Raw genomic sequence first — 15,555 nt, forward strand, 5'->3', positions numbered from 1 at the left:
ACATTAATAGGAACATGAATAATCTAGAGCGTGATTGGATGTACAATAGGTTGGATGGCCGAGGGGGTATAAACTCTAGCTTTGTAACCGGTGTAGATAATTTTACCCAATTTGCACTTTCTCAACGAAATTACATGAGCGGTAACAAGGTTAGATGTCCATGTAAAAAATGTCACAACATTAAATACATGGATGTTGAAATCGTTGAATATCACCTTTTTAATTTTGGATTTGTTGAGGACTATTTTGTTTGGGAGTATCAAGGGGAAAAAGATGTGATCGGTGAGATAGCTTCTGGTAATGATTTGCATGATGGTTATCAACCTGAATCGGGATTCGATAATCCATACCGACAAATGGTCTTGGATGCAGCTGGACCCAACTTTGGTCAGGGTTCGAGTTCGCAATCTTATAGCAATATTGAAGTTGATTCTTCTCATCCTTATGAACCTTCAATAGAGGAGGAGCCTAATCCTTCAATGGAGGAGGAGCCTAATCCCGAGTCCCAAAGATTTTACAATTTGCTACTAGCTGCTGATGAAAAATTATATCCCGGTTCTTCTCTCTCTCAGCTTGCAGTAGTCTCTAGAATGTTAAATATTAAAATGGAGAATACTTTGTCACAGAGAGGTTATAACCAAATGATACAATTGTTGAAAGACGCTTTACCTGAAGATAACAAAGTGCTTGATAGCTATTATCAGACTAAGAAACTAGTGCGTAGTTTGGGTTTGCCAGTTGAAAAAATTGATTGTTGTGATTCAGGATGTATGTTGTATTGGGGTGATGATGAACACCTTACATCTTGTAAATTCTGTGGTAACCAGAGGTATAAGCGTCGTGTCGGCTCTCGTAAGAGGAAATTGGTCCCTTACAAGAAAATGTATTATTTTCCTTTGATTCCTAGATTGAAAAGATTATATGCATCCCATGCTACAGCTGCCGACATGAGATGGCATCATGAGCATACACAAGAGGATGGGGTAATGCGTCATCCATCAGACTCTGAGGCTTGGAAGAACTTCAATGAAACTCATTCTTTTTTTGCTGCTGAACCAAGGAATGTAAGGTTAGGGTTATGTACTGATGGTTTCCAACCGTTTAGTCAATCTGGGAGGAAATACTCTTCGTGGCCAGTGATTGTCACCCCATACAATTTGCCTCCAGGAATGTGTATGAAAGAGGCATATATGTTCTTAACTGTCATTGTTCCTGGGCCAAACAATCCCAAACATAAAATTGATGTTTATCTGCAACCTCTAATAAAGGAATTGACTTTGTTGTGGGAGACAGGTGTAGAAGCATTTGACATCTCGAAAAAGCAAAACTTTCAACTGTGGGCAGCTTTGATGTGGACAATCAGTGACTTCCCAGCATATTCTATGTTATCAGGATGGAGTACTGCGGGCAAGTTAGCATGTCCTTATTGTATGGAGGAAACACAATCCTTTAGATTACAACATGGCAGGAAAACATCTTGGTTTGATAGTCATAGAATGTTCCTTGACCAACATCATCCTTTTAGGAGAGATCGTAAAAACTTTCTCAAAGGTAAGACTGTCAAAAGACTATCACCACTCTATAGAACAGGAGAGGAAATTTTGAACCAAATTTGTGACTTGGGGATAAGGAAAGTAACAGAGTTAGATGCACAGGAAGTTAATCAGAGAATATGTAAGTCTTGTGGATGGAAAAAGCGAAGCATATTTTGGGATTTGCCTTATTGGAGTTCTAACATGATTCGACATAATCTTGACGTCATGCATATTGAAAAAAATGTCTTTGATAATATATTTAATACAATTCTTAATATTGATAACAAAACCAAAGACAATCTACAATCACGTCAAGATATGGTAAATTACTGTGATCGACCACAGTTGGCAAAGGACACTAGTGGAAAATATCCAAAAGCTATATATACAATAGCTAAGGAAGAAAGAGTTATCTTGTTCAATTGGGTCAAGGGTTTGAAGTTTCCAGATGGATATGTTTCGAATTTGGGTAGATGTCCAGACACAAATGCGAAAAGATTATTTGGCATGAAAAGTCATGATTGCCATGTGTTCATGCAACGACTAATGCCTATTGCTTTTCGTGAACTGCTTCCCAGTAATGTGTGGCAAGCACTTACAGAATTGAGCTTATTTTTTTAAAGATCTTACTTCAATCACTCTACGAGTGGATGACATGGAAAGATTAGAGGCAGACATCCCGCAAATCTTGTGTAAGTTAGAACGTATATTTCCTCCTGGGTTCTTTGACTCAATGGAACATCTGCCTGTGTACCTGCCATATGAAGCAAAGATTGCTGGACCTGTACAATATCGATGGATGTATCCTTTTGAAAGGTAAATTTGAAACTTTATGTTCAAATTGTGACAAGTATGATAAACATAACTTTTATAATATAACGGTCCATCCATTTGTGTATTTAGGTACCTCGGAACTCTTAAAAGAATGATTGGGAATAAAGCTAGTGTTGAGGGTTCCATTTGTGAAGCATACTTGATGAAGGAGTCAACACATTTGTTTTCTCATTATTTTGAACCTCATGTCATGACACGTAATCACGATGTGGACCGTAATGATGATGGTGGTGCTGTAGAAGATCTTGAAGGAAATTTATCAATATTCACCCATCCCGGTCGACTATGGGGAGAAGCAAAAAAGAGGAATTTATCCCTTGAAGAAATCAAGGCTGCCCAAACTTACATTTTACTAAATTGTAAAGAGGTTGAACCGTTTGTGAGGTAGCATTTGAATGTTAAACTCAATTATTATTATAAATGTCTCCATATATATCATGACTTTCTATTGAACTTAATTTGTTGCAATGAAGTATGTACGTGCAACGTCTGCAAGGAGAATTCCCGAATCTATCTCAAGGTCAAATAGATGAGAGCCTTGAAGCATATTTCTCTATATGGTTCAAGGAATATGTAAGTTTCAACAATCATTAATTTTTATACAATATGTTATTAAATTCTCAAAATTTAACTAAGTCTTACATTTTTCCAAATAGGTCCGCTGCAACCATATTGAGAATAAATTCTTGCGTAGTCTTGCTCATGGACCACTAATAGGCGCTACATGTCATTCTGTGTATTTTACTAATGGATACAAATTTCACACAGACAGTCATGGTAGCGCAAGATCAACAATGAACAGTGGAGTTTGTATCTCGGATCCAAATTTTGGTGATTACTATGGACGGATAAAAGAGATTATACAAGTGGAATTTCGTGAAGATCCTTTAAAGCAAACTGTGTTATTCAACTGTGAATGGTTTGATCCAACTATGGATGTTGGTGTTAAAAAGCATAATCAGTACAAATTGGTTGATGTTAATCATCGTCGCCGATATAAAAAATATGAACCTTTTATTCTTGCGATGCAAGCAACTCAAGTGTGTTATGTGTCGTATCCTAGCAAGAAAAAGGATAAGGATGATTGGGTCGCTGTGTTGAAAGTCAAACCTCAGAATGTTGTTGAATTAGCCGATGAGGAAGTAATGGTGACAGCTCCAGATTTGAATGTTCCATTCCAAGTTGAAGAAGTTGAAGTCCACGAGATAGATATGAATGTTTCGATTGATGAAAATATACTCTTATATGATCCAAACGGGAATGCAATTGTAATGGATGAACCCATCGATGATAGGTCATTGCCAGAGCATCATGAAATCCAAAATGAATCTACAGAAGAAGAGTTTGAAACTGAAGAAGAGTATGAAACTGAAGAAGAGTATGAAACAGAGGAAACTACGGAGGATGAGGAAGAGTTCGAAGAAGGAACAGATAGTGACTAATGCTTAGTAACATGTGTTGTTGTATCTTTATTGTATTTTGCTTAAGATTTGGGTGTAAAAATTTTCTGATGGATGGTTGAGTGTTTTGATTTTCACCACAGTTTTTCTTTATTGTTTTCTTTAACCTATTTTACCACTTTCATCATTACTTACTGAATCTTGTAGTGTACTATGCGACTATGTTGTTTGATAAATGCCATTATAGTTTTAGTTCAACCTTTGATAGAATCCTCCTGATGTTATTTATATTACAGATACGTAGTGAACAGCTGGCCAGAATTCATTGACGTGCTACTCATTGAAGGTTCTGCATTTTAGCTGTTGTTGTTGAGGTATTATTGAGTTCTTCTCACTTAAGTTTATTTATCTCCTCTCTCTCTGTACAGTAACTTGACTATCTTCTTGGAAGCTGTAACAGTCTAGATTCTCATCAATGTATCAAATTGCTATTAGTCAGCTTTCCAGTTAGCATGTATACATTACTGAATCAGGTTACTACTACCTTGAGCCCTGCTATTTTGTTGCTATGTTCTGAGCCATCTTTGTGGCATTTAAGAGTACAATATTATCTGATGTGTACTGTTTAATTATTAATCCAGTTATCCACCCATAATAGTTGTAAATGCATGGTTCCATCAATCTGTATCTTCACATCAAGCGTTTTCCACCAAAAAATCATATTTCCCATTTTGCCCCTGATCATGAAAGTAGGATCAGTAGCATCATGTTCAGTACAATTTTCAGATATGATGGTGACTTCTAGTATGTTTGTATGGATCTTTCCAATTATCCTTGAAGCATTATCATTCTTTTGCAAAAAACCAGAAAAACCAGCACTAAAAATCATATCATCTCCTATATTAATAGGATCAATAATGCAAAGTATTTGAATGACTTTGCCTAGCCTGAATTTATGCTCAGTATGTGTCAAATCATATCCATAATTTAAAGGATCAGTGCCACCGTACTTCATAAAAAAAAAAAAAAAAAAAAATCCAGGCTGCTAGTTATTCCAGATTTCTTGTACATAGCTTACTCTTCTCAGCAGTTCCTCCAGGCATTAAATAGCAAGAAAAACCAGCTTCCAGGAAACCCCTCCTCACTTGCCAATTCCACACCCTGATAATTTGTCAATAATGAGGTCTTACCCCATCCTCCAAATGCATCTACTATCAGCTCAAAGCACAACAAACACCACTCAATTTCATATCCTGTGCGACCAGCTCAATGTGCATAATGGACAGCATCAGTAGGTAATCCCAGATTAACTACAAGATCACATTCAGGTGTTGATCTTACAAGTTTGCTGAGATCACCATGTAATTCTGCAGCATTCATACCACGAGCTTCCAGTTTGTAGTGTTAAGCTATCTGAGCTTCAACTAGTAGTAGAAGGTGATCCTGATGTTGCAGACACCATGATCCTGCTGGAGCTTATTTCCTCACTTGCCCTTACTGTCTTAACTTCACTCTTCAATCCAAGGCTAGCTAGAGTGAGGGATCCACTGCCACTAACAAGAGGGCCCTTGTTAGCACTAAAACAGGCATTGTGTTCCTAGCACTTGTTTTCCCAATTGCTATCTCATGGAACAACTCAAATTTGATATTCCTATTTACAATGCCAATAATGTCCTCTGATGTAGATAAGCAGATGGTGAAAACTGTAAAACCAAGCAGCATCATAGTCTTGGTTTTATGTTGCCTTACCAAATGCCATGCACTGTCCACTTCAATTTTTTTTTTCCTGCACTTATTTCTTGCTGCATCTTGTGCTGTTCAGTTGCAACTGATGCCTCTCAATTCAGCTGCATATTACGTGCCAGATCAACATCATTTTCATCCTGGCACCATCTGCATATGATTCAGCAGCTAAATTTTTTTTCAGTTCAACAGCAGCAGCAGATGCTAATTCTTTTGCATATGACCGCAATCTGAATATGTTCCAGCTTTAGCTTGTCGTTCTCAATATCCTGTGACTGAATTCTCCTTCTAAGCTCATCAACATATTCATCAGATACACATCTTTCTGATGAGGAATATGATTGTTCTGCCTTGACTGGCGTTAGCTGCTGTTCAAGATGACAAATCTTTCTTGCAGTTCCTTGTTCTCTAAGCACTTGTTCTGCAGCTGTTCCTGGAGAATCCGATTATCTGCAGATTTTTCCCCAGTAATTTTTGGTGCCAAGCAGTAGCACATCCTTTCCTGGTGTACATCAGCAGCAACTGCTGCATGCAGGTTCCAATTCTTTGTTACTGACCATGTTACTGATTGCTGAAGATGATCATGTGACTGTTGTAGCCTTCACTTTCCTTTTTTTTTTTTTTTTCCTTTTTTGATGCACAGCAGCAACAATAATGCTGCATTTATGCATCTTGTAACAACAACCAACAAGTCTGCAAAGTGACACACCAGCAGCCTTTTTTTTTTTTGTGTGTTTGTGTGTGTGTTTCCTTTCTGATGCACACCAGCAGCAACAACTGCTGCATTTATGCACATATTTTGCCTTTTCTCCAGTACATCTGAATTCCAGTACTGTGAATTGTTGCTCTTAGCTGCTTCACCAAGCTTACTACTGAATCTGCACTGATTCCATGCAATTTCACATCTTTGCACCAACTGCATGAAGCTTGTTGCTCTCACCAGCAGCATTACTCTCAAAGTTGTTGAGCAGCTTGAGCAGCCAAGTTATTGGTATCCTCTCCAAGTAGAATAGAGTAAGCAGCAATGATACTCCCTTCATGGTCTCTTAGTATGCAACTAAGGATATGCAGCAAGTTGTTAAGGGGAAGGGTGTGATGAGTGATGTCAAGAAAACCAGAAATTATCCCCCCATAACAGTTGTTAATACATGGTTCCATCAATCTGTATCTTCACATCAAGCGTTTCCCACCATAAAACCATATTTCCCATTTTGCCCCTGATCATGAAAAACAGTCTTGATAGTCCAACCATCAAGTTCTACATACAATATATTGTAAATGATTGTATAAATCATTATCAGCAACCTGTTTGGCACACAAGTAGTGAAAAAGCAGGTCTTTTTTTTTTTTTTTTAACTGCAGCTGATTTTTTTTTTAAACTGTTTCCATTTCATTTGCAGTGCCAGAATCAGTGATACTTAACCTGATTTAACCATGTCCACATTTTTTTTGTAGATATGGCTCGAGGCAGAGGTCGAGGTAGCGGAGGTCGTGTAGGAAAGTCCTCATTAAGGTGTGATTCTACTGGTCGTCCAAACATGCCTACCATTCCCATTCCCACCACAGTTAGTCCTCAACAAGGTGGTACGAGTTTCATAGGTGGGCTAGATCCTATAAACCAAGTTCAAACTTTACGTACGCCACCGGTTCAAGCCTCAGGTCTGTTTATTACTGCCTCTCATAATAGAAACTATAAATTGTAGGTTTGCTTCTGTAACAAGCTGCAGATTTTGTAAATCAAGCTGCAGATTTTGTAAATCATGATTAGTCATATTTGTAGACTTGCAAACAACTTGTATAAAAACCTCTTTACTGATGGTTGCTTTAATTTCCTCACGTCAAAGGTCGAGGTAGTCCTCAACAAGGTGGTACGAGTTCCATAGGTGGGCCAGATCCTATAAACCAAGTTCAAACTTTACGTACGCCACCGGTTCAAGCCTCAGGTCTGTTTATTACTGCCTCTCATAATAGAAACTATAAATTGTAGGTTTGCTTGTGTAACAAGCTGCAGATTTTGTAAATCAAGCTACAGATTTTGTAAATAAGGATTAGTCATATTTGTAGACTTGCAAACAGCTTGTATAAAAACCTCTTTACTGATGGTTGCTTTAATTTCCTCACGTCCACATTTTTTTGTAGATATCGCTCGAGGAAAAGGTCGAGGTAGTCCTCAACAAGGTGGTACGAGTTCCATAGGTGGGCCAGATTCTATAAACCATGTTCAAACTTTAGGTACGCCACCGGTTCAAGCGTCAGATCACGGTAGTAACCCAACCATCCCTGAATTATCTCCCATTACACCTGATCTGAGCGGCCCAGTAGATGAGGGTACATCAAACCAGAGCAACACTGTCAGCGAAGAAGAGTCCAGTAGTCGTCGTAGGCAGCGGACACTTACACTTGTTACTCTTACTCCTGCAGGGTTAGTCCATGCTTGTATTTTTTTTTTATATAATTTGTGGTAGGCCTTGAAATAATATTTTCAAATTTATGCAGGTTGGAACCTTCTAAAGAATGCTCTAATACCATATCCGCATCTTTCAAAAATCAACTTGATCCCAATGGAATCAATTGGAAAGGTGTCTCAGAAGATACTAGAAATTTTTATTTTGGGGAATTCAAGGTATAACTTTCATCATAATTCGTTTTATAAGTGTATTAGCTTTTATAGTTAGGATACTAATAATATTAGTTTATAAACTATTTTCAGAAGACATACCATTGGGACTCTTCGATTCCTGAGAGTGTAATAAAAAAACATTGGAATACTAAGGCAGCAACAAAGTATAGGAATTTCATTAGCAAAATTAAACAAAAAAGGATTAAGCCGGATTATGTGTCTGATAATGTGTGGGAACGCTGGTTGCAACTTTGGGCGGATCCTAAGTGTGTCGAAAAGTCGGAGATAAATGCAAAGAATCGTTGTGGAGGGAAAAAAGTTGCTGCCGGGACTCACACGGGTGGCTCTATCTGCATTGGGGAGCATCGCAAGAGACTTGTAAGTATATATATTTCTTTTCATACACTCTTAAATTTTTTATATTTACTACTTGAAAAATACTACTTGAAAATTGGTTTTTCAAGGTGTTTTTTGCAGTTCTTGATTCTGGTTTACCTAGGTATATATATTGATATTTTCTTGATTACTATGTTGTTGTCTTTCTTGAATTATTTATATTTTTCTATTGCTGGTTATACTGCTATTGTTCTTGGTGTAATTTTCTGAAATGAGTAACTTTTGCATAGGTTGTTACAAAGGGTCGAGATCCAACACCAGGTGAGGTACATTTGCATGTCCATACACATGATCATGATGGAGAATCTTTTGTTGATGAGCGTGCCCGAGCTGTCCATGTAAGTTCAAAATTTTATAATTTCAGAATTAAACTAATGACTCGTAAAGGTGTGGTAAACTAATTTCAGAATTTCAGAATTAATGGAGAATCTTTTACCTAGCTGATGTAAACAGCAGTGTTTTGCCGACGTCTCGTAAAGGTGTGGTTAATGATAACTAAAGACTGTGTTTAGCATAAAGACTGGTATGATGGTTGTGATATGTTTGTAAAGCTATGTAGGATCCTATATTAAGATGTGAAGCATACATTATGAATCCTGTTAGATAGTCTGGTGTTCTGCAGTCAAATATACGACTAAGTTGCTTAGTGGTTATTATTATATATCAAACGAAACCAATCAGCTGTACAAGTAACACTGTCAAAATAAAAGCACAACAATAAACAAATTCTATGCTATGAATCATTGCCCAACACCTATCACTATATGAACTTGGTTTGCTTCCATGCATTTGTTTGCTGTTAACCACAAACTAGTGTCATCAAACCAGCTCAATATGTAAGTGCTTCTTGTTCCTCTCAGTAGTTGTAATGCTATGTAGTTTTGTATTACTATATGTGTCAAACTTAGCCAGATATTGCAAGTTTTCAATAGGAATGAGCATAGCTAATACTGCCCATTAAAAACCATACAATAGCAGTACTTGGTTGGGAATATGGCTAAGGTTGGGAATATGAAACTTATCCATGTTGATAAGCCTTCTTCCAGTACTTGGTAGTTCTGAAAAATGACTGAACTCAACTTCACTTTGATACTTCTCAGTCAATTTTCTGAAAGTCTCTTCCTTTTCCTCTGAAAATTCCTTATTTGCCAATTGAATTTTCATTTCTTCTCTCTTTTTCTTGAGCTCATTGATGGCTACCAGCTTCTTAGCATGCTCCTTTTGCTGTTTTGCAAGCTTTGACTTCTTTTTCTTACCTGAAGCATGTGAACCATGAAGCATGATCCTTTGCTTAACTTGTGAAAGAAATCCTGGATATAAATGAATAGAAATCTGGCTTAGGATGTTGTTAAGACTGATGAACTGATGAGCATAAAGACTGTGTTTAGCATAATTGTGCAGTTAATTGATGTTCGTCGTTCCCCTGCTGACTCGCAGCAGCAACAAGTGCTGCATTTATGCAACCTTGTGCCTGTTAGTCTGTATTACTTGTACACCAACGAAAAATGGATAAATATATGCTCTCTTATCTTTGGAATTCATTTCTCTTTTTATTTGGTAAAATTGAATGGTTAGTATTCTTGATGTTTTAATTTCACTAATTATTACAGGAAAGATATCAAGAAATATTACGGGAAAAATCACAGTCTCAGTCTGATATTGATCAATGTGAAGCATATTACGAAGCTGCTGGGGGAACAAGGAAGAGAAGAATATATGGTCTTGGATCTCAAGCACAAAGTTATTATGGGCCGAATCTTTGCGTCAATTTTGCCTTTAATGCTTCAGCATCAGCAGCACCTTCAACTTCTCAATCAGCACCTACAGAAAATATGGAGGAGTTAGTGATGCGATTGATTCCTACACTGACTGATCGCTTGCTTCCTTTATTTATTGAGAAGGCACGCGGAGTGATTTCTTCACCATCACATCATCCAAATACTCCTGTCGACAAACCATCAGTTGTGACACCCATAGTGCCTCCTCCTACTACTGCCAACGTTGACGATGTTGATCCTTTAGTTTCTAATGGTGATCGTAGTCCTTCACCCATGCATTAGTTTTTTATGTTATCCGCTTTTTGTTGGAAAGAACAAACTTATGCACTAACAATACTTGATGGATTTGTGGGTTCTTTTGGTAGTTGATAGCTTGGTGTTGTCGGTGTTTTGGACTTAACGATTGGGATTTCGCTATCTATTTTGAACTTTTTTTATAAATATTATTTTATGTGAATGTCAGTTATTTTTAAGGGTATTTATTAATTTGTATTTAGTATGTTTCAACAGGTGTATTTAAAAAAAAAACAGAAGAAAAATATTTGTGACAGATTTGCGACGGATTTTGGTCGTTGCTAGAGCGACAAATATTCTATTGTCGCTAAATGCAGGCACAAATAATTCAATATTTTGCGACGGATTAGCGACAATGGTTTTTCGTCGCTAATTTACTAAAACGACGAAATGAAATATGAAATTAGTCACGAAATTTATAACAATAGCAACAAAAATAATCCGTTGCTATAATGTGCAACGGATCTCATACGTCGCTACTCTGTCGCTAAGTTTGCTACGGATTTCAATTTTCCGTCGCTAATAGGTTAGCAACGCGCAAAATCGCAACAGACGACATTCCGTCGCTAATCCGTCGCAACACATGTTTAGCAACAGATATATGCTGATTAGCGATGGAATACGTCCGTCACTAAACGCTGTTTTTTTAGTAGTGTCAAATCTCAGAAACAATAGGTTAGAAGTCTCTTAATTTAAGCGGAAAAAACATCGTTATATTTACCTTTCTGTAAATGACTCCACTTGAGTAGGGCGATATCGAACTATACTCCCGCCACCTAATTCACTTGTATCTGGAGCACTACTCGGTCCAGGAATATCACAGCTCTGCATAGTCCAACCAAAGTTATGTGACTAGCTACCAACTCCTACCATTGTTTCTTGTTGAAGTGTACCTCTTTGAAGCCCAATATTCATAGCGGGAAGATACGTAGTACCTCGAATATCAAACTCATCGTCAGTGGGTGCTTCAACATTAGTAGAGCGTTCAACAGTTGCATACATGTCAAGCGTCACTATACTGATATGATTGCTAAATATATCAGGACTTCAAAGAAATAACGATAAGGAGTCATCGTCCGAAATAAGTGTTTCCTCGTAAATGGAAATTCCCTTAGCCGTAATTGATGTTGAATATCGTCCAGTGATAACCACTGAAAGGTTAGGATCAGATATGGAAATTTTGCTTATGAAAACATGTGGTAGACGATCGTATTTGAGGGAAATTAGAAACCTTTGTACGGCTCCCGGACGACGGTTATATCTCACTAAACCTTCTTCGTACACAACTTCACCACCCCAATATAAATTAACTCCTATATAATTTTCCTTCATATTATTTTCAACAGAATATAAAAGTAAAATTAATGGAGAATGCAAGAGAGAAGTTGAGAATTCGTGATATATGAAGTCTACAAGAGAGAAGTGGAGAATTCAGTGAGATATGCAGAATACAAATCTTAACTGGTATATAAAACAAATGATTCATGGACCTTTGAATGTCATAATGCTGATGTTGAAAAAATATATTTACTGTTTGATTTTACGAATGCACACTTGATTTGATGATTGCATGGCAGATTTGACGACTGCATGCATTCTGCGCTTTAACAACAAAATTTTTACAAATTATTTTACTATTTTCCTTTTACGGTTGCATGCGTGATTTGACGACTGCAACTATTCTTTGGCGTAAAAAAAATTCAAGAATCAATTATTGGTACGTCGGCAGGCTCAGATGATGCGAATGCCTGAAAAGGCCCCTCATTTCTGATTACCGCTGGTGATTGAACCTCGGGAGAAGACTTCGATGAGCTGGACATAAAATCTATTATTGGGTAATATGCATCATCAGCTGCAGGCATCGTTGAGCTGGGCATATCTTGATTAAAACGAACCTCTTCCTCATCAACCAACTGGTGATCCACGGGACCTCGACCCCGTCTGTTACCTGATTGGCGTCCTCTACCACGCGCCGCAGGTCTTGGTACATTAGGACGTTGATGACGAGGCACTTGCACAGTAGGCGGCTCAACATACTCTGCCGGTGGTGTATAATTGGGAGCGAAACTCAACATCGTCCCCAGAGAGGCAGCAACCATGGACTCTGTATTAATGTGGCTAAACATCTCTGCTATTTCCTTCACTTCATTAGACTTGGTTGGATCTTGGATAGTCTGCTGAGCCAACCTGTACGATTCTTGATGTCCTAAAGCCTAAAAAAAATTTACAAGATTTGATAGTGATCTAAGACACATAAAAAGACATCAAACATCTAATAGAATGTAATGTACGTACCAGTGCCTCATGTCTGTCTGCCATGTATTGGTATCCTCTATCCACATTATGCGCAGGATTTCCTATAAAAGTGCGCGAGTGACGTCGATACCAACAAAAATACTCTGATAATGACTCTGGATCTTGAGTTTCATACTCGGCTAGAATTACCCTTTGTCGACGATTTTCCCACAAAAAGTCCGTTTGTATAAAATTTTGTTGATCCTCCACTGTTACAACATACCGCTTGTCACGTTTGTAATGAAAAGGATCAATCTCAGCACATGGTCCCGGAATATGTTGCTTCCTACCGAACTGTCTGAGAACGCGATCTACCATGTGCCACTCTCGATAGATCCCACAAATAAGGGGAACCTGCGCCATCCAAATAACTCGGTCGCGCCATCCAAATAACTCGGCCACGCCGACACCACTCAGGGAGTCCATTAATGATGGCCTCTGAATAAGGCTGCCACACAAACTACGATAGAAAGAACATAAAATTATGTGATAATAAAATAAATAAATTATACATAAGCGTAACTATTATATCAAAACGCCATTAACAACCATAATTATGATAAAATACCTGACCATCTATTAGGTTGTCCATGACATCCCTATATATGGGTAGCACAACACCCTCATTTTCGCAAGCTTTACGATGAGTTCACTTTCGTGCAAGAGCCATGTGTGGCTGAAGGGCCCTGGGTGGTGGCTGCATCGGTATAATTCGCTCCCAAGCCCAAACCTATATTAAAAATTTAAAATAAATACATAAAAACCTTATAACTATCAAATAGGACAACCAAATAAAATTATATAATTTTAAAGGTCACGTACCTGCAATAAGAAAATGAATCCACACACATCCTTGGCTTTCCTCAACGAAGTGCGGCATAAACAAGTATAAAAATATGACAATGCAGCTGCTCTCCAAGCTTGTCTACTCATTGCTCTAAGGTCACGTATGTCAAGCAAATAGTCTAAATTAAGTAAGTTACCGGACGTATCCGGAAATATCGTGCCGCCACAAAGCCATAGCAAGTACAACCTAACCCGCTGTTGCACATCAATTTCTGGGGTCTGATCTGTAATGTCATCTAAGCCTCTAATATATTCAATTAATTTATTTACTTCTAACCTACTAACACCATTAAAACAATCCAGACGGGGTGCCCAACCAGTTAGCTCATGGATCAATTGTTGCCACCCAACAATACTTATATTTCTAGCATTAAAAAAAAAAAAATTAAAAGGTATAACGTGGATCAATCCACGTTATACCTTTTATTTTTTTTAAAATTTTTCCGTGATATACCTGTTTTGGTCTGTAAATATTTGACTATCCCCTTTTGGTTTATATGGTGTATTTTTATACTCTTGAGGCTCCGGGCTCTAATAACTTTCGTCCATAAGTAAAAAAGTTATTTTTCTTCTTTTAATAGAGTAATATTTTTCATTAAAAATGACTTATGTCATACAAACTTCAAAAATTAAATTGCTTATAATTTTTTTTTCCTGAAAGTCACTACCTCTCGTATCAAACGCACACTAATTATTCAAATCAACTATCATTGTATCTCCCAGTGTTTTACAATTTTCGGAATTTAAGAGTAAGAACAAGTTAAAATATAAGAGTATTATTAGTAGCATTGTACAGTCACTTTCCATTCGTTCGATCAACAGGGACTCTTTTTTGCTGGGCTACGCTGGAAAATACTCACTTGAAAGGGACTACCGGTCGACAAGCGAAGAATCCCACATTTTACATCTATCAACAAGAGAAGATGGTGTACATACATAAATATAGAGTCAGCTTCTTAGTTATGGAGTTGGAATATAAGGGCATATCTGAAGCGATCTAGTAATTGCAAGATCATTTTTGAATCAAACTTTAAACAGACAATACGAATGACTAATTTCGCAAAGTTTATGGCTATATTTGGACCTTTTCCATTACTACAATTTGTGATTTGCTCTACCCACCTACCAAGATAAGAAAATATTTTCCAGAATTATCTAACATCAAGCCGAAAGTGGCATTTCAGTATCACGTGCTTTCCACTAGTATTTTAAGGAGGGCACTTTGTTTTTATAACAAATGAAAGGTCAGATGGCAAATTCAAAATAAAATAAAAAATTGTGCCACAACCCAGATCGCTAGTCTTCCTCGTTTGCACTGTTGGGATATATACTATTAATCATGTGTTTGGATATAGTATTTATTACAGAATTATTATTTATTCAATTTTTAATAAAGATTTAAATATATCATGTACCAGTATGTGTGTCCTTTACTTATATAGTAGATGATTTAGTGTATAGAGTTTAACTTATACACGAAAGATTAAATCATCTGTTCATCGGACAAAGCTATCGTTATGATTGTAGCATAAGATTAAATATAATTATCTTCATGATGGGAATGGTATAGTTTCGACTTCTTGTGCTAGTACATTTTGCATGTATTGAATGGACCAAGTAGAGATAAGTGTTTTTATACTGAATATATAAAACAACCTCTCTAGCTCATTAAATGTACTTATACTCTTAATCTTGATATGATTATTATGATCAATGCGATTTGTTCATTATTTTGATATTAAAAGGTACGACTCAATTGCGGGTCTATATATTTCTCGTAAATTGGATAATGGAAAAATACATTTGTGAAATAA

At 37.1% G+C, this 15,555-nt stretch overlaps 3 protein-coding genes across 4 annotated transcripts; all 3 read left to right on the forward strand.

Moving 5' to 3' along the window:
- The first annotated feature begins 188 nt into the window (after positions 1-188).
- Positions 189-2,156, forward strand: LOC132624720 (uncharacterized). The gene has a single exon (XM_060339455.1). The coding sequence runs from the start codon at positions 189-191 to the stop codon at positions 2,154-2,156; it is 1,968 nt and encodes a 655-aa protein (XP_060195438.1).
- A 34-nt stretch (positions 2,157-2,190) lies between these two features.
- Positions 2,191-3,811, forward strand: LOC132624721 (uncharacterized). The gene is made up of 4 exons (XM_060339456.1): positions 2,191-2,351; positions 2,439-2,753; positions 2,843-2,942; positions 3,026-3,811. The coding sequence occupies exons 1-4, from the start codon at positions 2,191-2,193 to the stop codon at positions 3,809-3,811; spliced, it is 1,362 nt and encodes a 453-aa protein (XP_060195439.1).
- Positions 3,812-6,954: 3,143 nt separating this feature from the next.
- LOC132624027 (uncharacterized) lies at positions 6,955-10,763 on the forward strand. 2 transcript variants are annotated; one of them, XM_060338848.1, is made up of 6 exons: positions 6,955-7,111; positions 7,652-7,934; positions 8,009-8,135; positions 8,223-8,510; positions 8,759-8,866; positions 10,139-10,763. In XM_060338848.1, the coding sequence occupies exons 1-6, from the start codon at positions 6,970-6,972 to the stop codon at positions 10,586-10,588; spliced, it is 1,398 nt and encodes a 465-aa protein (XP_060194831.1). In that variant the 5' UTR covers positions 6,955-6,969; the 3' UTR covers positions 10,589-10,763. The 2 variants fall into 2 exon arrangements, with proteins under 2 accessions (XP_060194831.1, XP_060194832.1); XM_060338849.1 differs by having other exon boundaries at positions 8,400-8,510.
- Positions 10,764-15,555: the final 4,792 nt, after the last annotated feature.

This window comes from Lycium barbarum, chromosome 12 (assembly GCF_019175385.1).
Source record: "Lycium barbarum isolate Lr01 chromosome 12, ASM1917538v2, whole genome shotgun sequence".
NCBI lineage: Eukaryota > Viridiplantae > Streptophyta > Magnoliopsida > Solanales > Solanaceae > Lycium > Lycium barbarum.